General features: G+C 39.2%; 1 protein-coding gene across 1 annotated transcript in view; it reads right to left on the bottom strand.

The window, feature by feature from the left end:
• Window positions 1-22,289, bottom strand: part of LOC124794912 (DNA polymerase epsilon catalytic subunit 1) — a 306,938-nt gene extending 284,649 nt beyond the window's left edge. The window contains exons 1-5 of the mRNA XM_047258614.1: window positions 22,134-22,289; window positions 11,881-12,004; window positions 11,567-11,785; window positions 7,734-7,969; window positions 3,480-3,720 (exon numbers count right to left, since the gene is read on the bottom strand). Of these exons, the coding sequence (XP_047114570.1) occupies window positions 3,480-3,720; window positions 7,734-7,969; window positions 11,567-11,785; window positions 11,881-12,004; window positions 22,134-22,207 (894 nt within the window). The 5' untranslated portion in view covers window positions 22,208-22,289. The remainder of the gene's footprint in view (window positions 1-3,479; window positions 3,721-7,733; window positions 7,970-11,566; window positions 11,786-11,880; window positions 12,005-22,133) is intronic.
• Between the last annotated feature and the right edge of the window lie 477 nt (window positions 22,290-22,766).

The raw sequence follows: 22,766 nt of genomic DNA on the forward strand, positions 1-22,766 counted from the left end.
AAATCTGCATAGCTCCTTGTAGTAGGTCGTAGGCCTGGGAGTGAGCTGTATGAATTCAGTGCTCTCTTCTGTTGGCCTGATCCGCGGTGATGAAATCGAATGTCCTAGGAAAGTTACAATCTGCTGATCCAAGTGGTCTTCTTCAATACTGATAATAACAGCTAGCTGTTCTAAGGTATGGACAGCCTGTCAGATGTGGTCTTCATGCTCTTTGGGCATAGCAGAGAATAACAGTATGTTTTTCACATACGGGAAACAGAACTGAATTTGTGTACAGCTGAGTTGATGAATATCTGCCATGTTTGAGCTGCATTTTTTAATCTGAATTGCATGAACAGATATTAAAATAACCCGGAGGGGATGATAATGGCAGTTTTAGAAACATCTTCAGCAACCCTTGGTATTTGCAAATACCCATTTCAGCAGTCTAAGGATGCTGCAGATCGTTGAGCTTGATAACAAGTGTGTTAAGTCCTGTATATCAGGTGCCGGGCAGCGCTCGGGGATTGTCCGAATGTTGAGTACCCTATAGTCCCTGCACATCCAGAATATACCGCTTTTTGTGTGGGCCATATGTATTGGTGAAGCCCAGGTCCAAGGGCTGTTTGAAGGGTTGATAATGGCCATCTCAAGCAACTCACCAACTGTGGCTTTGTCAGGAGTGTCCCTCTGTCATTTCAATTCTGTGTACAGTCACCAACAAGAACGAACGTGTTTGTAATAATTTTTTTATTGCACAAACACTTGCTGCACTGTCACCAGTTGGATCCTGTGTAACATTTACCAAAGAAAGGTGTTTGCTGATGGTGACTGGGCAATGTTCATGAAGACTCAAGCAGATTGAAGCGATGTCGGGCATAAGTTGCAGTCTAGCCTCCGCTAGCTGGTTGTGACACTTGTACAGTAACCTGTGATGGGATGCGTTATTCTCTTGTAGTGCGAGGTGCTCATTCCTGGCTTCAATGTACGGATGATCAGTTGCTGTCAGCTGATTCCTGGTGGAGGACCATAGCAGATGGAGCCTTGTGTCCCAATGAAACGTAGGTGTCCTTGTGCTGTGATGTAGCTGATATATGTGGTCGTCTGATAGTACCCTCAATGGCGATATTATTTGATCCACAGAGCAGTAGCCCTTCCTGAAAATCTGGGTGTAGATGGAACTGGCATAGGAAATCGGCCCCAGTCAGTAGTTCATTCACGTTGGTGTGTAGGAATGTCCACGTGAAGTTTTGGTCACCTCCGAGGTCTTGTCCACTGCAATATCAATGTTGTGGGTGACAATTCCATAAGTTGTGATAATCAATCCATTTGCCACTCATAGTGTAAGTGCAGAGTCAGGGCCACGATGTTGGTATCCAGAATCGTATAATTTTGGACCCCAAGCCAACAAAAAGTGGTGTTTGGTGTGATGATCTCACCCACAGAGCAGGAAGCTGTTGTGGAGGGGTGGGTGGGGCGAACTGGTTTGATTTGCCAGGTACAGTGAGTGATGAACTTGGGTAATGGTGTGGCCTCTGATGCCTAGTGAAGGTTGTGGGAGGTATTTGGATGTTGGCAGGGCTGGGAACACTTGCGTGCGGTGGTGCCAAAGTGGGCATGAAACCAGAGCCACTATGCGATCTGTTGGGTGTTTTTCATATCCTGCAGTGTAGGTGGTATCACACCATCTGTTACCATCAGCTATGCGAGGTGTGGCACAGTCGGGTGGGCTCAATGACATGCTGTGGTGGCAATGGGTGTCATAGGGTAGGTATGCAGGATAGAAGGGCAAAATGACTGCCAATGCTCTGAACATGGCGTGTCAGGGAACCTCTGGTGAGTTGGGTGCTGCTCAGTGGTGGCCTGACAAAGAGGGGGGCAAGATGGCCATTGTTGTTCCGTGCTTGGCATACTGGATAACTTGAGGAGGGATCAGTGTCATTCAGTAGCAATCTGTCATCTCTGTGGGCAACAAGGCTGCCAACAATATGTAGTGCCATGGCTATGGGTAGTGAGGGTTGCCATTATGCAAAGTGTGTACGCGATCTGCCAACTGTAATTTATATTCCAGTGAGAGTCCTGCACTGCATATTACCACAGCTTAGATCTCATGTGGCAATTTGCTCAACCATGGTGCACTGACCAATGCTGAGTCTAACTACTGAATTGTAAACGGTCAGTACATAATAATCTTTAACATGGTTAATAAGGTAGTTGGGTATGCCAAATTATGTAACTTCAACATTGAAGCCTTTGTACATGGTGGTACTGAAAATAATGAAGTAGTTCAGCACCAATCTGGATATTGTAATATTAATTGTTAAAGGTACTCATGGCGTGATATCCAACACTCATAGCTTCTACATTTTAGAAAACAATTTGTTTAAAATGTGCCTTCGTTCTCTGATGACTCTGATGTCACATGTGGAATTGCTTGTATTGATATTTTTTTCATTGTAATTAATATATAGTGTAAATGCTAATGATATCTAAGTTTGCTCACGTTGGCGTAATGTTATTTAAGGGACCACGGCTGTGACTGCACAGTTATGCAGTTTGAGTCCAGTTCAGTTTCAGGTATGACTTTGCTCAATTCATCACAGGTAGGTATGTATGTATGTATGTTTGTTAATGAAAAGTTACAAATAAATCACAAGATTTAAGAAAGAATAATGGTTGTAGAAAAGTCACTAATTAAGTCACAAGTATGCACGAACACTCCAAGAGATTCATACCTACGCTTTCTGCTGCAAATGAATAAAATATGTTAAATTCATTATTAATAACAGACAGCTTCAACTGGGCAAGTATAAATTTTTCAACCACATGTTCCTACTCAAAAAGACTTCATCTAGTTTCTTGCAAATACTTGAATTCAATATAGAGTAACACATGTTAGTATGTGTCATAATTTGTTATCAGTATGCAGATCATTAAAGAAGGGCTTCTGGCTGTTAATGCATAGCTCGACTCATTCTAAACTCTCCTTCATTATGGGATTATCAGAACTGTGTGAATGAAGTCATGATTCAACTGAAGCAAATTCATTATCATGGATACCTACCCTACGGGAGAGCGATATGTCACATGGAGCTCAGTTTGGACAGAAGCCTTTTGGAGATGGATGTTGATATCCATGAAAGTAGCTCAGTATTTGGATAATGTCAGTTAAGAAAAATTGTTGCAATGTTGAATGAAGTTGAGTTCTTCGACATCACAACTCCAAACGACAAAGATACACCATAATCAATAAATCTGTAGCAAGGCAGCAGATGCAATTTCCAGTAATTAAGGAACACCTCTTCTATTTAGCCATTATAATGTTGGCACAGAGAAGATCCCCATGATTTATTTACAGGTCTTGTGCTCATCGAAAAAGAAGTTATGACATATTATTTATAATGTATTTTGGTTCACTGGAAAAGAAATGAAAACTATTCACTGAAGTACCAGTACTAAAATTGTGTTAAGAAATCAGAACAAGATTGCACAAAACTTACCTGTCCATCAATCATATATGATATCATCATAATTTGATCACTGCTGGCATCAGGAAACTTAAGTGGAAGTTTAGTTGTTTCAATGTCAAACGCCAAGACAATGGCATCAGGCCGCTCAATGATATCATCTCGTTTCCTTATTATTGGTGGTTCAGTGCCTCTACTCTGCACTGAGTACCACGAGCCACAGAAGATCTTGTTATCAAGTGACACTCTTATGTGGTATGGTACATCATATTCCCTAATAAAAAAGACAACTGAACATAAAGATGGAGACTCAAAATGGAATTATAAAATAAATTCTGCATGAGAGTACAAGCTGGATTTAATATTAAAATGTGAAGATACAAATTTTTTATTTGGCTACTATTGTCTTATCCTAAAAAGTTTATAAAAGACAGAAAAGAAGAAAAAATTGTTAGACTCTTAACTCAACTTACCCCCACCACTTCCCTTCTCCAGTTCCAACAAATCCATAAGATGTGACAGTAAAGAAATTGCATTACTGCTTGAGGAATAAGCTAAGTTGTGGAAATACATGGAACTTGTAAATTGTGAGAATAGCAAAAGCAATATGAGCTGGACTATCTGATACAGACATCACCTGTACTACAGCAAGAGCAAGTGTAAAAGTGAAGCTAGCAAATTATTGTTTGTATGTGTTCAGTCATTGTTTGTGATTATCACTTATTTCTGATGTTCATGTACACCAATCATTTAGTAAATGCTAAAATATCTATTTTATTTGAACAATGAGACATAAGCTGTCTTCAGAGAAAGCATGTAGTATTATTTCATAGGATGTCTTGGCACATCCATCACTTACAAAACTGAAATTATCCCAATCAAATGTAGGATCATTAAAGACTTTCCCAACTACGACAATAAGATTGGGGAACATACATACTTGTGAGTTGAGATTCCCTTTAAAGCTTTCATTTACATAAGTCTGGTGGTCAATAAAAAGACCCAGTCATAAGTTTAAGCTAATCCTCCATAATAGGTCTTGCCCGAGGAGTCTTAAACGGAGCTTGAATTATATCTTGGTGGATTCGACATTGACTACTGAGGCAGATACACCACATCTATTTTCCATTTGCCCATCCTTTTGATGTACAGGAGGTACATAAAGTTCAGGAACACTTTCAATTATTTATTGCACAAGAACCAAACATTGTACAAATATCATACATATGTCATTTTGAAGAGAAACCCTGAAAGTTTTTTTCACGTATACCGCCACAGCGTAGTTTGGTAATTTGCCGATAGCCAGCACTAGTGGCAAACACGGTGAGTTCAGGTGCCAAGCAAGTTTTCTGTGTGTTGAAGTTCGAAAAAAAAAGTGTGTTACAGCTGTTCAACAGATGTTTAGAACAAAGTATGGTAAGAAGCCACCAACAAGGAAGGCCACTTACCACTGGCACAACAAATTCATTACAAGGGCTTGCTTTCGCCCGGTAAAGAGAAGCGGACGTCCCAGTGTGAGTGAAGTGAATGTGGAGCACGTACGAGAGACAATCATAAGGAGTCCAAAGAAATCAGTGCATTGTGCATCCCGTGAAATCGAAATGGCTCCAATGGTAGTGTGGAAAGTCCTGCTACAGAAGCTGTCTATGAAGTCAATCAAACTGGAGCTAGTGCAGAAGCTCAATGACGATGAAAAAGACAATTGTTTTGAGTTTTGTTTGCAGTTGCAACTACTGAATGAGGCTGGGAATGGCATTGTTGATCACGTAATTTTTAACAACGAAGCCCCACATTAATGCACTGAATTTGAGAGTGATTCCCCAAAGGTAAATGTTTTTTGTGCTTTGTCACGTCGAAAACTGTACAGGCCATTTCTCTTCGCTGAGAGCACTGTCACTGGATATTCCTACTTGGACATGTTGCAGCAAAGGCTGATGCCTCAAACACAATCAGATTCTCCATTCATCTTTCATGTCCATTATAATTATCCGGGCTGTTATGCCATGGTCAGTTGATGAATTCTGTGTCAATTCCCAACGTTTCGTCCCCGTCTGCAGAGGACATCTTCATCTTCAAGGGGGTCTGTAGCTTGATGGAAGGTCCAACACACCCACTGGCTCGCTACTGACTGAGTCAGTAGTGAGCCAGTGGGTGAGTTGGACCTTCCATCGAGCTACAGACCCCCTTGAAGATGTCCTCCACAGATGGGGACGAAACGTTGGGAATTGACACAGAATTCATCAACCGAACACGGCATAACAGCCCGGGTAATTATAATGGACATGACATTTCCGGCCGTGAAAGTCTACATTTTAGTATCATTCATCTTTCAGCATGATGGGGCTCCACCCCATTTTCATCATGAAGCATGTGGGTACCTGAACACGGAGCTGCCGCATCGATGGATCAGCCATGCTACAGAAGGGGACAGCTGTTTCATGAAATGGCCTCCCCAATCACCAGATCTCACTCCGTGTGACTTTTTTTCTGTGGAGACACATTAAAGATCTGGTGTATGTACTGCCTCTACCACGTGATGTAGCAGAGCTCCAAGAGAGAATACTGCCACAGTCAACAATATCATGCTGAGACTAGTATGGCAAGAATTTGATGACAATATATTGATGTCTGCCGGGTCACTCATGGTTTGCATATCGAATGTTGGTAAAAAAAACTTTCAGAGTTTCACTTCAAAATGCAATATGTATGACATCTGTACAAATTTAGCTCTTGTGCAATAAATAATTGAAAGTGTTCCTGGACTTTATGTACACTCTGTACACTTAGATCTACCCCAAAGATATCATTGCTGCCATCTGTCCCTAGAAAACTCTCCATTAAGTTTAGACCAAGATTATCAAATTCAAAAGCTGGCATGGGCCATATAACCAATTTTCACATTTAAGTAGAAAAAAAAAGAAAAGAAAAAAAAAGCATGGGGGGAGGCCTTCAACTTCAGTTTTCATACTAATGTAAATTTACTAAGAAAAATACATTACAACACATAACTAATGAATATGACCCTGACAAGCAAGATATAGCTCCATCTCTACTTGCTTTCTTAATTAATACTGGGCACCCTTTCACCAAGCATCTACAATACTACACATGTTTGAACGCTGTTGACACCAGTTGAAAACGTCATATCACCAACACTGCCAACTTGTAATGATATATGTCGAGCAGACCTACATAGCAAACCAATACAGCTACATCATCAGATTGTGCTGACAAAGACATGGTCAAGATCAGTCTATTGCTTTTGCCTGAATCCCCAGCAGCGAACTTTTCAGTTTTTTAAAGCAAACACTATTGCCCCATTGGCCTGACAGCAGTGCATTCTGAAGGAAGGAGTCTGCAAAACACCCAACTGGAATCTTCTCCTATACTCTTTGAGTCTGTCGTATAGTAGTCGCCTACCAAAACATTCACTGCTGTAGCTGAGTCAGCATTAAGTTGATTCCCAACAGTTGCATTGGGCTTGGCGGGCCTACCTCAACCAATAACGCAATACAATTTTGTAAATGCCTCTATGGCAACACATCAGTGTTGTCACAACTCTGTACATGGCTGACATTTTCACCTGCATCCATTAGTGTTTCACGACTATGAGCTAGCAACAGCCCTGCAAGGTGATAGGAATCTTCTTACACCAACTCAACTATTGTCAGGTTTTGTATGCCAGTCATAAGGTGACTCAGCATTTACATATCACTAGACTGGTGCAGCATATTGCACATATAATTTTTTTAAGAGCCATTTGCAGCCTGTGGGCTGTGAGTTTGACACTATTGGTCTGGATAATAGCTGCAGGAGACACCAAAATGTTAGTACATGAGCCAAAGAGTCTTCAAATGTCAGCACATTTGTGATGAAGTCTCCGAGTTTAATGTACTTTTAATTGAGTTTTATTGCTTTTTAGGAGTGCTTCAAACAATGGGGCAACATTGTGAATTCGTCTTTACTCTGTAGTTCATTAATCCCACCCCAATTTTTCTGATCATTATTGCATACTACATACTCCTCTATCTTTATTCTGTTCACTTAATGACCACCTGTCTGGAAGTTGCCCATTTCACTATGCAAGCTATTTCTGACCACCTGTCTGGAAGTTGCCCATTTCACTATGCAAGCTATTTCATCTTGGGATTTCTCCTACCAAGACAGTGATGCCTTGGATGTCAGTTCTTCAAAGTATCAAGGACAATACTTCATAATACTAATATACTAATTTATTGTTATATTTCACTGCAATTACATATTAAAGCATAAAAAAACCTTCATTACCTTATGTCCATAATACTCTCCAGGTGATCAGTAGCAGTACGCTTAGTTGCAACATCTATACCTTCCTTGTTTGCCAGAGCATTGCTCAACATTTCTGAGTAGACTGTACGTCCTTTGTGCCGTTCACGATTTTTACGAACAGCAGCCAGAAGATCTTTACGAACTTTCATTAAGTCAGTAATGCTTACAAATGAAAGTTTCAGGTATTTTTGTTGAAGGCCAATTAAATGGTTTGGCTGCTCACACAGAGAAAAAAAAAGTTTATTAATATTCAAAAGTATTATTATCCATTCTCTTTTGTCATCAACAACATGAACACAACACTTCACTTACGTGCACTCATTCTCATTACAGTCACACTTAGCGCATAGCTCTCACATATTGCAGTGAGTGCTAATAAAGAAAGCCTTTGCGAACACCTGGAGGATAATCCAGCCAGCAATACCACACAGCATTTACATTTTTTACAGCACGTAATACATATCTTTCCTGCAGTTTAATATTACAAGCAAAACATGGCTACAATTCTATGAAATACGTCTGAACCGTACATCAAGTACAATAACCAATAAAATGCTCCTAACCGCTACTCAACAAATACACAAATGTTCAGTGTTTCACAAATTACAAAAGAAATATCTGTTTTAAAAATGCTTTGGCAATGTAGAACACAGTTGTTATTAGGTACATATACAGTGGTCCATAAAGGAGTTACCCTACCTCCAGCACAATGAATTATGGGAAAGCAGTCCTTACCTGGGTCAGTAACTAATGCTTCATATGAAAACATCTCATAGCTTGAATACCTTATTCATAAACTATGACCTGGTGTCAAGTGGATTACGCGATCGACCTCAGTCTTCTCCAGATACCTACCCCTCACCCACCTCTACCCTGCTCCAAGAACTGCACTTCAAGTCATCCTACACCACACCCACTTCCCATTATCTCCCCCACCCAATCCACTCCTTCACATCATTGTGTACTACACTAGATCACTTGGTGGTGTAATGCCCATATGACATTCCTAATTCACTGTACCCACTACCTCTCTCTCTCATCCATCAGCTCCCATTTTCTATCCCCCCCTCCCCCCCCCCCTCCTTTCTCTCAACGATGCACACATTCTATATGGATTGAAAAGGAATTCACCCAAAAGCTATGTAAGTTCTCAGTGGCTTGTTTTGACAACTCAATGCCTCTACTATTCAGTAAGTTATTACTTTTAAATCTTTAATTATATATACAGGGTGGTTCCTTGATAATGTTACAAATGTTCAGGGATGATGGAGAAGGGTAAATGTATTAATTTGAGGTAAGGGGCCCCAGTCTGGAAACAACCAAGTCAAAGTTATCAGTGAAAATCGTTCTGATACCTCTGTCAGAGAAATACATGTAATAGTGCTTTTGTTTCTCAGATTGTTGGGCAGACAATTTTAACAGGTGACAGTATGGACCAAAACAAGAAGAAACATACAGTAAACATGGACTCTAAAATGCATACCTTAAGAGCTATGAGCAGTTGTTCATATTTGGTACAATGAAACGTCTCTCCTACTGAACTAGTGCCCAAAGCTATGAAGGTATGCATTTTAGAGACCATGCTTACTGAAGGTTTTGTTTATTGTTTTGGTCCATACTACCATCTCTACAACTTTCCTACCCTACAGACTTATCAACAAGCTAACCGATATAAGCATTCCACTGTCAGAGGTATCGGAATGATTTTTGCTTATAACTTTTGACTTAGTCATTTCCGGACCAGGGTCCCTTACCTCAAATTGATAAATTTATCCTTCTCCATCATTAATGAAAGTTTATAACATCATCACAGACTCATCCTGTATATGCCACAGCATGCATGAAACTTCTTCAGAACAATGAAATTACAAGAAGTTTTCATAGCTTTAAGCTGGGAACACAAACAAGACATACATGTTAATGAACCATATTCATTTTACTAATGACATTACACTGATCAGAAAAAACATAATGATAAGCACTTTAATAGTGTGTTGATTCATCTTTGGAACACATTATAGCAACTTTTCTGCCTGATATGGATTCAGCAAGTCCTTGGCAGGTTTCTGGAGGCATGTGGCACAAGATGTCTATGCACAGGCCACATAATTCCCGTAATTTATAGGTCAGTTGGTTGATGACATGGAGTTGATGCCCAATAGTGTCCCTTTGGACTCGGAGGCAAATTTGAAGGCCAAGACACCAACATGAGTTTGCTATCATATTCCTCAAACCACAGTAGCATCATTCTGGCCTTGTGACATGCGTAGTGATCCTGTTGGAAGATGCCATAGCCATCAGACACAATCTCAACATGAAGAGATGCAGGTAGTCTACAACAATGTTCATGTAGTCTACAGGTGTCACAGCATCTTCAATTACTGCAATAGGTCCCACGGAAGCCCAGGCAAAAGTCTCCCACAGAATAACACTGCACACACATGCCTGCATCCATGGCATGGTGGATGTTTCAAGCACCCATTCACCTGGATGTCAGCTATTAGGACACAGTGACTCGTCTGGTGCAACAAAAAGCATGATTCACCTTACGAGACATGTTTCTATTGATGCATGGTCCAATACTGATAATACTGAGTCACCACACTCATAATTGAGAAAGTCATGGGGTCAAAATGGGAATATATATTAATTGTCTGTAGTGGAGCTCCATGTTCAACAATGTGCAATGAACCATGTGCTCCAGAATATATGCCTGCACCAGCTGTGTACTCTGTTCTCAGATTTTCCACAGATTGCCATCTGTCCTGCTTTACAGTGGGCAAGCCACCTACCTCTACATTCTGTAATGAAGCATGTACATTCAATATCTTGTCGTCTATTCGTGGTTTCACTGTCCTTCAATCACTTTCCATCAATGCTCATGACATCAGCAAGCAAACAGCTGACAAGCTTCACTGTTTCTGAAGTTCTTTCCCAGGTGCTGGACTGTAATGGTTTCCCTTTGTCAAAGGATTTCCCCATTCACGCCCTGTACAGTTGTTAGGATGATTCCCCATTCATTTCTGGTCCACTTATATACTTTCTTTACTGTATCACATGCCTACACGGCCACCAGGCAGGATTTTGTCTCACAGTGGGCTGTGGTCATAGTGTTTTGACTCACGAGTATATACACCTGCCCTCCAGGGCAGACAAACTTAAACAGCAAATGGAAGCACTTTAGACACGAGTTTTGAAACTACCTTAAAAATCAATTGCAATAAGACTCAAATAATATATAACAAACATACAAAAAGTAAAACAGTTCTAATTAACAATGAAGTCATAGATCCACTGCATAGGTTTCTATACTTAGGACAGTTTAAGTCAAAGATTGAACAATGAGAAAAATAAACAAACAGAAGAGTTAAATTGGCCTGGAATTCCTTTTGGAAAACTGAATGGAGTTTTCAAAACTTAGCTTCCAACGCATCTGAAAAGGAAAATTACAATCTGGGTACAAAACTACCTTTAACTTATGGTAGCAAGACATGAACTTTAAACTATAAAAAACCATTCAAAAACTTAGGGCTGGTCAATGAGCAATGAATTACTTGGGGTAACACAAGAACAAACAGATAGATCAGTTAACAGACTGAAGTGGAAGACTGAATCATGACTATAATGAAAATTTGGAAGTGTGCAGAACATGTGGACAGATGATGGACGAAGGAAATTATTTGCTGGGTTCCAAGAGACCGAGATGGAGAGCCCACAGCACTAAGAAAATTATATTGTTACTTATTTTTTACAAAATAGCACTACTAATCTAAAAGATTATTCAGTTAAGGAAATAAATAAGTGCAACACACCATATCTAAGTCATCTTTTGGTATAACTTCAATTTTTGCTATTGTGCCACTATACTTTTTGCTCAAGTAGCCCGATATTTCATTGATACACTCCCGTTTTGGTAGAATATAAAAATAAGGTAAATAAGCCAGTGATGCCTTGAACCTACTTCCATCTTCCTGAATAAAATAGTAATCAACTGCGCTTACAAGCCTTTTGTCTTCATCTAGAACTTCAGTCTGCAAAAAATAAAATTCACATATATTTGCAGGGAAACAACATTTTTTGAATAAAACAGAACAAATCATAAAAAAATAGTTTCTATTTTACTTACTGTGTGCATGTTAATAAGGAAACCAACACGTTCCAGATGATCAGATACACGTTCAAAGCCATATTTACTGTCAATTTTATCATTTTCAACTGCTTCACGAATTCTAAGCTCTGAAGTATCATCTCTGAAAAATAAGCCACACAAATGAACCACTCATGGGAAAATGTTCACATTCTAGTGTTATACATTGCTATCACTGCTAGTGTGGTGGTTGTTGCTGTTGTTATTGTAGCAGTAGTAGTATGAATCAATCTTCACTGGTCTCCTAACAACACACCTTTTGTTCTCTCAACTATCTCCTCCCCTCCCCATCACCTGTTTATTAGTCCCTGTGCTTCACTCCCGTCATGATCCCACCACATTCCAGCCTTCTGCCCTTGTGGAAGTATCACCCTTCCTCCTTTTACTTTCTTACTTTGTTCTAAATGACCAGAACATTCTTTAGCTTATTTATTTCTTTTAGTTGATCTTCCACACTCTCCTGATACTATTTTCTCAATGTTTCTCCTAGTGGTGCCCTACTACACCAACTGTTGTCTCCCTTTGCAAAAGCCGGTCACCTACCTTAAATACACCTAAATATCTCACACATAAGCTTTCCTAAAAACCTCCCCTAAAGCAGTGATTTATCCTCATATACATAAAGAAAGAGCATCTTTCCTCTAAAAAAATAAATGCATTGAAACTAGGACTTCTTTTATTATGACAGCTGACATACTTTCATTTTTTAAATGCAATTATAAGTAAGATAATGGAATTTCAGTTCAATACTTTGCAGATTAACTACCCGACTTTCATGCTAAATTTTGCCTTCATTTTCGTAAATTTACATGAAACAATAGTTGTCCATTATCTGCTGCACATGGTTAATCTGAAGTTAACAAAATACAACATGTACAGCAATTATGGATTTCCCAAATGGGGAACAGCTTTGATGATACTCATTATGAGAACAGTCCTGTGTGGTGAAGTATTGTCATCTTGTACACAAACTTAACCCCCACTGCACCACTGTTAAGGATGTAGATCAGCATCAATGACATCCTCTGTAAGCCTGCAAAGTCACAGTTCAAAGTGCAAAAATACTAAGCAGCCTGTCCTGATTGCTTCAAATACATAACATCTTCATAAAATCTACTGTGCACAGTACTCTGTATTGCCCCACAAGTGGCTTTGGTAAGAGTAAATTGTATTTGGGGTGTGGTCTCAGTAACAGTCCTTCAAGTTGTCCTCTTTGTCTAGAAATAACTGGAAGATGAACAATTAACCAACTGGTTTCCTTGCCTAAGCTGGCACTGCCTCCAATTTGCTAAAATTCCTACAACTCAGTTCTTGCATCAAATGATGGCTCAGTGCCATTCTAACAGCATTTTTTCTATCCTCACAAAACCAACTTTCATCCTACTCTCAAACATGCCATTGTTTGACAAATGCTTGGCAGGTAGCTATATTTTCTGCAGAGAACAGGTACAACAATTGTAGAACTGACTTTCCCATTTCACAGCAAGAGGTTACAATTGAGATCCAGGGGACATACAAATAAGCAATAACAGCAGCAGTGATGTACTCAGTTAGTTATCATTTAAACTGTTTCATGTCTTCATGATAAGGCGATCATAAAATCTACAACTATGATTAGGCCTACTTAACATGGAACTGGGGAGGGACAGAAACTATTTTCTTTGCATGACTTTAAAAAGCAGATCAGAAATAAAACAATATTTTATGACTGATGCCACAAATGTTGCAACATCAGCTAAAATGGAAAGAAAACATACATTAACTAACAACATTTCCTTTGTCACAATATAAAACACAATCACTTAAAGTGTGAGACAGTACAATAAGTACATCGCTTGCTATTTGTATCTCTCCAGGTTAAGCAGCACTTCATTCCACCATGCCAAGCTGACAATGGAAACAGTACATTCTGTGGTTCAATTCTCAATCTGAGAGCTGCAATGCTGGAGACAACAACAAATATATCTGCTAAGCAAGCAGATATCAGTAAGACATATTGAGTGAGTATGGAATGTCAGGGTCAATGGGCATGACTGCGAATAAAACAATGTTAAATGTGTATCAGTTCTTCATTGTTCTGATCAGTGGAACTATAAATGTTCAAAATGAGCAGGCCCAATATTGATGGATCAGAGCATCCAGTGTTTGGAAAATGTGTTGTGTTTTCTATATCTGCATGGCCATTGCAAGAATTCTTCCACCCAACTCTTCCTCTCAGTCTACACGAATAAAATATACTTCTGTTTCCACATACCCCCAGTGAAAAAAGGTTAATGGGGTGAGATCCAGGGATCTTGGGAGGTCAATGTACAGGTCACTCCTGATTGCCTGAAGCATGGTTTAATGCTGCATGCAATGGTTCTGCAGAGTGAGCACAGTTCCATCATACTGGAACCACATACATCACATACTCCCTCTGATACATAAGGGAACTCCTTCAATAACATCACCAGGTGCTCTTACGAATAGTCTGCACATTCTACATATATGTCCACATCATACTCCGCATGCCACCTATGGTGTGTGCTGGAAGGAACTTTCAGTGCCACTATCTGATCCCTCCAACCCTGTTCCACTTGTGAATAGTGTGTGGGAAAAACGATTGTTGGCAAGCCTCTATGTTGGCTCCAATTTCTCGAATTTTCTACACGTAGTCAATATGCGAGATGTATGTGGGGGGGATGTAATATGTTGTCCGACACCTCCTGAAAAGTGCTGTCCCAAAATTTCAATAGTAAATCTCTCCATGATGCACAATTCCTCTCTTGTAATGTCTGCCAGTGCATTTTTGTTTAGTATCTCCGCAACACTCTCTCACCAGCTAAGCAATGCTGTGACAAAACTCGCCGCTCTTCGTTGGATCTTCTCTATCTCCTCTATCAGTCCTACCTGATAGGGATACCAGATAGATGAACATGGATGAGTTACATTTTATTAAGATTCTTCTGATGAGTCTGAGTCTGGTGTCTGCTTTTCCCACTATCTGTTTTACATGGTCATTCCACTTAAAGTCGCTTTGGATAGTTAAGCACAGATATTTTACAACAGATGTTATCTCCAGCTGTCATCAATAGTGTAGCTGTACAGTAGTGGATTTCTTTTCCTAGGTTTGCGCAGTATGTTACATTTATTTATGTGCAGGGTCAACTGCCAGAGCCTGCACCATTCATCAATTCTCTGCAGGTTGTTCTGCAAATTCTTACCATCTTCTGGCGTCACTACTTTGGTATAAACAACTGCATCATCTGCAAATAGCCTTAAAGGGCACCTGACGCTTTCTACTAGATCATTTATATATACTGCCAACAGCAACGATCCTATCACACTTCCCTTTGGTACTCCGGGTATTACCTTTATATCCGTCAATTTTGTTCCATTAAGAGCGACATGTTGAGTTCTATCTGCAAGAAAGTCTTTAATCCAATCACAAGTCTGCTCCAATACTCCATAAGCTCATATTTCTTTCATTAAACAGCAATTCAGGACGGTCTCAAATGCCTTACTGAAATCAAGGAACACGGCATCAACCTGAGCACCCTCGTCCACTGCGCTGTGGATCTCATGAAGGAATAAAGTGAGCTGAGTTTCACTGGATATCTCTTTGCAAAATCCATGTTGATTTTTATAGAGATGTTCATTTTCTAAAAACATCATAATTCTTGAGCATAAAACTTGTTCCATAATTCTACAACAGACTGACGTCAACGATATAGGTCTATAATTGTGTGGGCTTGTCTTATGGACTTTAAAAATTGGAATGACCTGTGCTTTTGTCCAGTCATTGGGTACCTTTCGTTGCTCAAGCGATCTACAATAAATTACTGCTAGAAGGGGAGCAAGTTCCTTCGCATAACCTTTAAAATAGAACCTTATAGGTACCTCATCTGGTCCTGACACTTTTCCACGACTAAGTGATTGTAGCTGCTTTTTAATTCCACAATGAGCTATCTCAATATCTGTCATTTCGACGTTTGTACAACAATTGAAAGGAGGGACTGTGTAACAACCTTCCGAAGTGAAACACCTTAAGAAGGTCGAATTCAGTATTTCAGCCTTCTCTCTGTTATCTTCTGTTTCAGTGCCATTGTGGTTGCTGAGAGAATGAACAGATAATTTTGACCCACTTACTGATTTTACATACGACCACAATCTCTCAGGTTTTTTACTCAGTTCAGTTGACAACGTCTTACTTTCAAAATCACTGAACATTTCTCTCCTTATGCTCATTTTTGCTTCATTCAGTTTTTGTTTGTCAGCTAGGTTTTTACTTCTCTTGACTCTGAGATGAAGTGCTCTTTGTTTACGTAGAGCTTTTCTAACATGGCTATTACACCAGGATGGATCTTTTCCATCCCTTAAAAGCTCTTTTGGAGCATACTTGTCTAGGGCATACTGAATGATGCCTTTGAATTTTTTTCCATTTGTTCTCCACATTTTCGTCTTCATCACTGAATATTTGATGCTGACTTCTGAGATCTTTGTATCCTGTCACCCTTGCTGAGTAAATATATCTTCCTACCTTTCTTAACATTCCTTGTAGAACCCGTCGTCATAGATGCTGTCACAGCCTTATGATCACTTACACCTTCCACTATGTTAACTAAAGTCTGGTTGTTGCCAGGAGGTCCAAGATGTTACCCTCACGATTTTGTTCACTAACTATCTGCTCAAGGTAATCTTCGGCCAAGACATCCAGAACAATGCCACACAAACCCCAGTCTCTGGCACCAGTTTTGATGGCATAACACTCCCTATCTATAGCTGTCAAGTCGCCCCTATTACAATGGCATGATCAGCAAAATTACTAATGATATTCTGCAAGTTCTGTCAGAACCACCTGAGTAAAGGAAACAACACATAGATCCCAGGAAAGTAGTACTCCACAATAAAAGCGAACATGTATTCTTTGATGACCTCGCAAATTTGTTTTATGTGGGTTTTCATCCACCGTACAGGCAAGTTTTGACAGTTCTACATTCCTTCTGAAGCAAACTGATCCTCACATGTAAACAGAAAACTTTAATAGGAAACTGAAGCTCATTACAGAAATTGGCATACAGCTGCATCCAAAGTGCATAAGCATTTGGTCACAGTGTCCGTTCTCTGGAAGGACGAAAAAATGAAGCAGCCATTCATATAACACGTTCTATATTTAACTATTCTGAACCCTGAACTGAGCAGCATTTGCTCATGTACTTGCCTCCGGTCTTTTCTCAAAGCATAACAGCACATCTCCTACAAAGGTCGGTGTACGCACCACCTGTGGTCTGTTTGCACTGGGTGTGTGAACCATGAACATGCCAGTATTGTCTAATTGAACATGGATTGCAATAAATGTGTGATAATGTGGACATCTTTGTGCAGAGAAATGTTTGCACAACATTCACCGAGGCCTTTGATCATTACCTTCAGCTGCATCATTTAAACAAACTGCATATGTCAAAGTTCTCTCTTTACTTACTTCACTTCATGTTATCTACTAAAACTATCAGGCAGGCCCTTCAGCACTACATGCAGTTTGTCAGCTGAATGTGAACATCAGGATGTCAAAACACAACATACCTCAAATCACCTTTGATGTACAATGTTTTCCTTAGGAGTACTAAGGCAGGTTTAGTATTTGTGACACCTGGTTGCTCAACGAAATATATTTTTTGTTAGATCCATAGTGATATCTGTCAGTTTGGACACAGATTTTTTTTAACATCCTTTACACAATGATTGCTTTAAGATTAGAATTGTGGAAGTGATGAAAATGAGTGCTTTGAAATTTTGTATGACTAAAACAATAATATTATTTTAAAATGAAACTTTGGAAATTCATTAATTTTATTTATATCTAAAAGAGATGTCACTTTAGGAATAACAGATCTGTAGTAAAATCCATTGTATTTATTTCTAATGTTATACCTAGAACTGTGGCAGTGCCTGTTCTGATCACTTTAATTTTTATTCACGCATCTATGTCACCGGAGAGTGCTGTAAATGCTCAGTTGCATTGCAAATGCATATGAAGTGATGCTACAACACATGTTGTGGGCTCTGAGCTGATTATAGAATCTGACTATACCTAAAATGTTTGAATGTGTGTAAGGCATGATAAAAATATTGAAAACGTCCTATAAATGGCTAGGCAAGGAAGTAACGGAAAATTTAGAACACTTGCAAGAGTTTCACAACAAAACTTCAAAGGTAATGAATATTAATGACAAGAACAAACTATGAGTGAGGATTATATTGTAACCAGTGTTTAATCACATGAATGTAAGTGCAGTATGTTCAGAGACATTATAATAATAATTGTTACAGTGGCAACGCAAACTCCTCCATCAAAACCAGCATGTCATTCAAGAACGGATGATATACAATAAAACAGAGAAAGATGGAGAGCAAGAGGTATCAGTCAGTTACCTTCACCAATTTTTGTGTGCCATCCAGAATTCGCAAAAGACGGAACAGAATGGGACAATTGGCATTATACCTTGAATCCACAAAGAACTTTACAAAATTATAATGTTTAACAGCAGACAGTTGGAGCCACTGCCCTTGTGAAGAGAAACAATAAAATTCATAATATTATTAGTTCTTGGCCATTGTTTATATTGACTCAGTGCTAAAGCACACAAAACTGTGTACAGAGACAGAAACTAACAGGCAAAATGCAAACAGTAGTTAGTGTCTGTCTGAACTGAACACGTTCACTGCTGCGGTATACGACATTAGGTCTTTTTGTCTCAAAAGAATAAAAATGTGTAGCGAGTGGTTAGAAAACTGGCAACTACAGTTATTTCACAATAAAATGTCGAGGGAGAGATTTATAGATATTATGAAGTTTTTATGCTTTGATATCAGGGAACAAAGCTCAATTAACTCAAAACAGACAAATTTGCTGTGCTACCAGTAAGTTGGAAGTTGTTCCCTGCTTCATAGTCTAGGGCAAAACAACACAACTGATGAACAGGCCAGATTCAGATTTATGCAATACATAGATACTAAGCTCTCAATACATCACTATGAAGCTTAAAGGACCATTTCTTAATACTGGATGGAAATGAAGGTGGCAGACTGAATGAGGAACTAGTGGCATAGTCACATCTCATCCAATGAAATGCACCCAAGTCCTGCACACGTTTTGGATAGGCAAATATAAAGGAAATATTCAGGGAATGCAGCATAGCATTAAAAGGTGTGTCCTGTTCAGAGTCATCAGAGTGAACTACTTACTATATAGTGGTATGTAAGTAACAAAGACGGCGAATATTGCATTCTGTGCAGTGAGTGCCAAGGCATACTTTGCAACATCTCAAGTGTGCTCTCTGACTTTTAATTATGGTACACTCTCCAGCTGTTGGCTACACATGGTAACGTTTGGGGCAGTACTACATTGAGCTACTGTTTTTGCTTCTGTCTGCCTCTGACTCCCTCTTCTACTATCGTTATACTGTCTCAAGACAGTACCTCTAGTGTTTACCTTCTCTCATGCATACTCTACACTACTAGGTTAAGTACCTTCATCATAGCTAAACATACATGACACTCTAAGCTAAATGTTCTACACAAACCCACAAGCTACAGAGAGATGCAGCAGAATCATCCCAAGATTCACCTTCGGCATTGCATATAACTTTTAAAAATGTGCTAATAGGTATGTCACTGGTCAAAGATGAACAACAATATTCAATACACTTTCTATCTCCACTAAACCTAAATATTTCTAACGCAAAACATGATCTAAGCCACCGCCCACAACTACTAAATGATGTGCTAGAAACAGAACACAACGGCTACAACTGAAACACAAAGATAAAAACAAAAGACAGCATCTACACAAAACTTCAAACCTTAGGGCCTAAACTTCAACAAATATACCATTGGCTCACAGTTGGTCTTGCAAAATATATAGGAATGAAGATATCCATCTCACACACTAAAAAAAAAAGGTGTGTATACAAGTACCGTATCCTTAACAGCCAAATCGGCTGATACTAAGAAGGGCGAATTCTTTTATGCTGCTTTGGACCAATGCCATTATAAATTCTTTGAAAAAAAAAAGAGACTATTTTCAACAGCAGACATTCTACGAACTTGAGAAGCTTTGACACAAAGAGTTTTAGTGTCAATTGTGACAAGCATGTCATCATGTGGAATAAGGTAAACATAGATTTCTCATGAATCAAAAGATTCTTTTGGAATGTTTACACAATTTGGAATTTATGTGCAACAATGAAGGTTTAATTTGTTGTGTGCAATATTCGTCAAGAATGCTTGATTTCTATTAAATATGCACTGCAAAATCATAAAATTTACTAAATCCGTGTTGGAAAATTTGCAAATAAGATCTCTTTTTGTTGGGTGGGGGGAGAGATAAGTGGGAGGGAGCACAGCTTTGGCAGTTTGGCCAGGGTGTGCAGTATCACCTCAGCATTGCCCAATGAACAATATATCACTAATTTTGACCAAATATGGATTCATCCAGTCACTAGGAAACAGCAATTGTAAGGTTACAATACTGTCAGAGTGAGAAGGTGAGTCATAAGAGTCCCCCCTCACATATAATGCAGACCTCAGGTATTTATATGTGTCACATTTTCTGCTCCCTTGTACATGTTTCTTAACATTTGTGATAATGTTTCAGAGAATTATTGCAACTATTCTTTAATCTTCCATTAGACACACCTCTTTTTCCTCCTACCCACCCATAGCCACACTGCGCATGTGAGGTGCTGTATCAATCTTTACCAGCAAAAAAAGTCCTGAGCTTTGTATACTCATGAATAAAGTAGAAAAACCCAATATGTTATTTACATAAATAATAAAATTTGTTGCATTTTAGAGTGAAGAAATTAGTAATTTACAAAGAATACGTCAGTATCTCTCTCTGACTTCTAAAGCAAAGGAGGTTATGAGGCTTGATGAGATGGAAGGGTGCCATGCAAAAAATCAAGTATATCAGATACCACTGATTCACAGCAAAGAGTCTTATTTATTAAGATACACTTTATGAAATTCCTAATACATGAAGGTGACCAGCCTACCCCCGAAGCAGACATTAATAGTCATACACTAGGCCTAATTGAAACATTCCGTGAAGATTTCTTACAGAATGACATGTAAAAATGTTGTCACTAAATAGATAAGCTAATAAAGAAACTCAGATCAAACGGTTTTAGTCTCAGATACACCTGTAATGGCGAGGACCTGAAAAGTCCTGTTTGCCGAAAATTCCTGTTAGCTACATGACAAGCACGAGTGCCCATTCTAGGACTGTGTGACAAATAGGAGCTATGGCATTGCAAACAAAGCCTGTAATACATATCTTTTGAGTTACAAACTAAAAGTAAACATCAGCTATTTAACATAACTGATGGAGCAGTTACTTAAAAAAATAAAGTAGTGGCTTTCCTTGTAATTTACTAGATACATATCTCTCGCAAATGCACAAATAACATTAACCAGTACATCGACAGTGTAACGTTAAAATAGTTCACAGATTAAGTTTCTTCTCTTTTGTTAATGGTGACACTGATTCATTCCACTTCCCTGAAAGTTTACTTTATGACACTATGGAACATAGTGACTACAGTGCAGAAATTTATATAGAAATAATAAACTCAGGCCATCATTGAACCACCATGAGAAGCAAGTCAGTAAGTGTTTCAAAGAAAGAAACTAAACCACATTACCAATCTGTGTTTCATAGGAGACACGACCACGTTATTAACAGGTCTAATTTATAACCCATTCTGCAGACCAACTGCTGGTACCGACTAACTATTCCACAGGTCCACCACGCACAAGACATTCGCAACCATTTGCAGCTTCCACACCAGGGCTGAACTTTCTTTGCGGGTCTGCGTATGCCTTTGGCATCCCGTCCAGAGTGCTGTCATAGTGTGCGAAACGTTCTATGTGTGGCTCTGCAAGTGGAATGAAATAGCCGCGATGTTTACCATTGATTAACTCTAGCACACATTCGACTCGACTCGCAAAAATAATGGAAACCATTGTGTGCTAATAATGGATTAGAAACATTTTGTCCTCAACATTGCCGTTGTATCGGAGCGCAGAATCTCACGGTATTCACCCAGTTACGTATACATTGCGTTCAACCAATGGATTGGGGAATAACGTGTTGGGCCTTCAAATATATCAATGTTTACGTAGTCAACTAAGGTAGTGTGTTTCTTTTTCTGTTTATCAAATGTTTGCAATAGAACTGTTTATGTACTCACTTAGGAAAACCAGTCCCTTTTGTTGTTACCTCCTTTCTTTCAGGTCTGTACTTTCCAGTATTTTCTAACACCATACTTGCAACTAATTACTAAATCTTCCTTACGCACGTATCTTCAATACCGCAAAGTAAATGCACCACACTGTGTCGTGTACACAAAAACAAATACTTTCCCGCGCAATCAGTGAAAACAGTAAAGATATGCCTGTATGTATCCGGTAAATATCAACAGAAAACATTTTTCCACTACCAAAGAGAACATGAACATGCATATAAACAGCTACTATCAAAATTCTCAAAGCAAAAATTTTCGGGCACACAAGTCACTCAATATACAGTTTTCTACGGTAAGTTGATGATTGGCGTGATGGCTATCGGGAACGGCGGTACCCACTCATTATGACTGTCAAGAGATGAGGAGCGGTAACGGGAACGCAGCGTCGGCTGTTTGCAGAGTGCCGGCACCACTATCAACGTCTTATGCTTAACAGGAAATCGGACGCGCCTCTCACGAAAATACGACCGGTTAAGTAACACTCCCGTCGTACCGGAAATCACCTAATTTGTTGATATATTCATGCTCAAGAGTTTCAACAACAACTTTTGAATTTTTTATTCCTCGCAAATAAAGAAA

This window comes from Schistocerca piceifrons, chromosome 4 (assembly GCF_021461385.2).
Source record: "Schistocerca piceifrons isolate TAMUIC-IGC-003096 chromosome 4, iqSchPice1.1, whole genome shotgun sequence".
NCBI lineage: Eukaryota > Metazoa > Arthropoda > Insecta > Orthoptera > Acrididae > Schistocerca > Schistocerca piceifrons.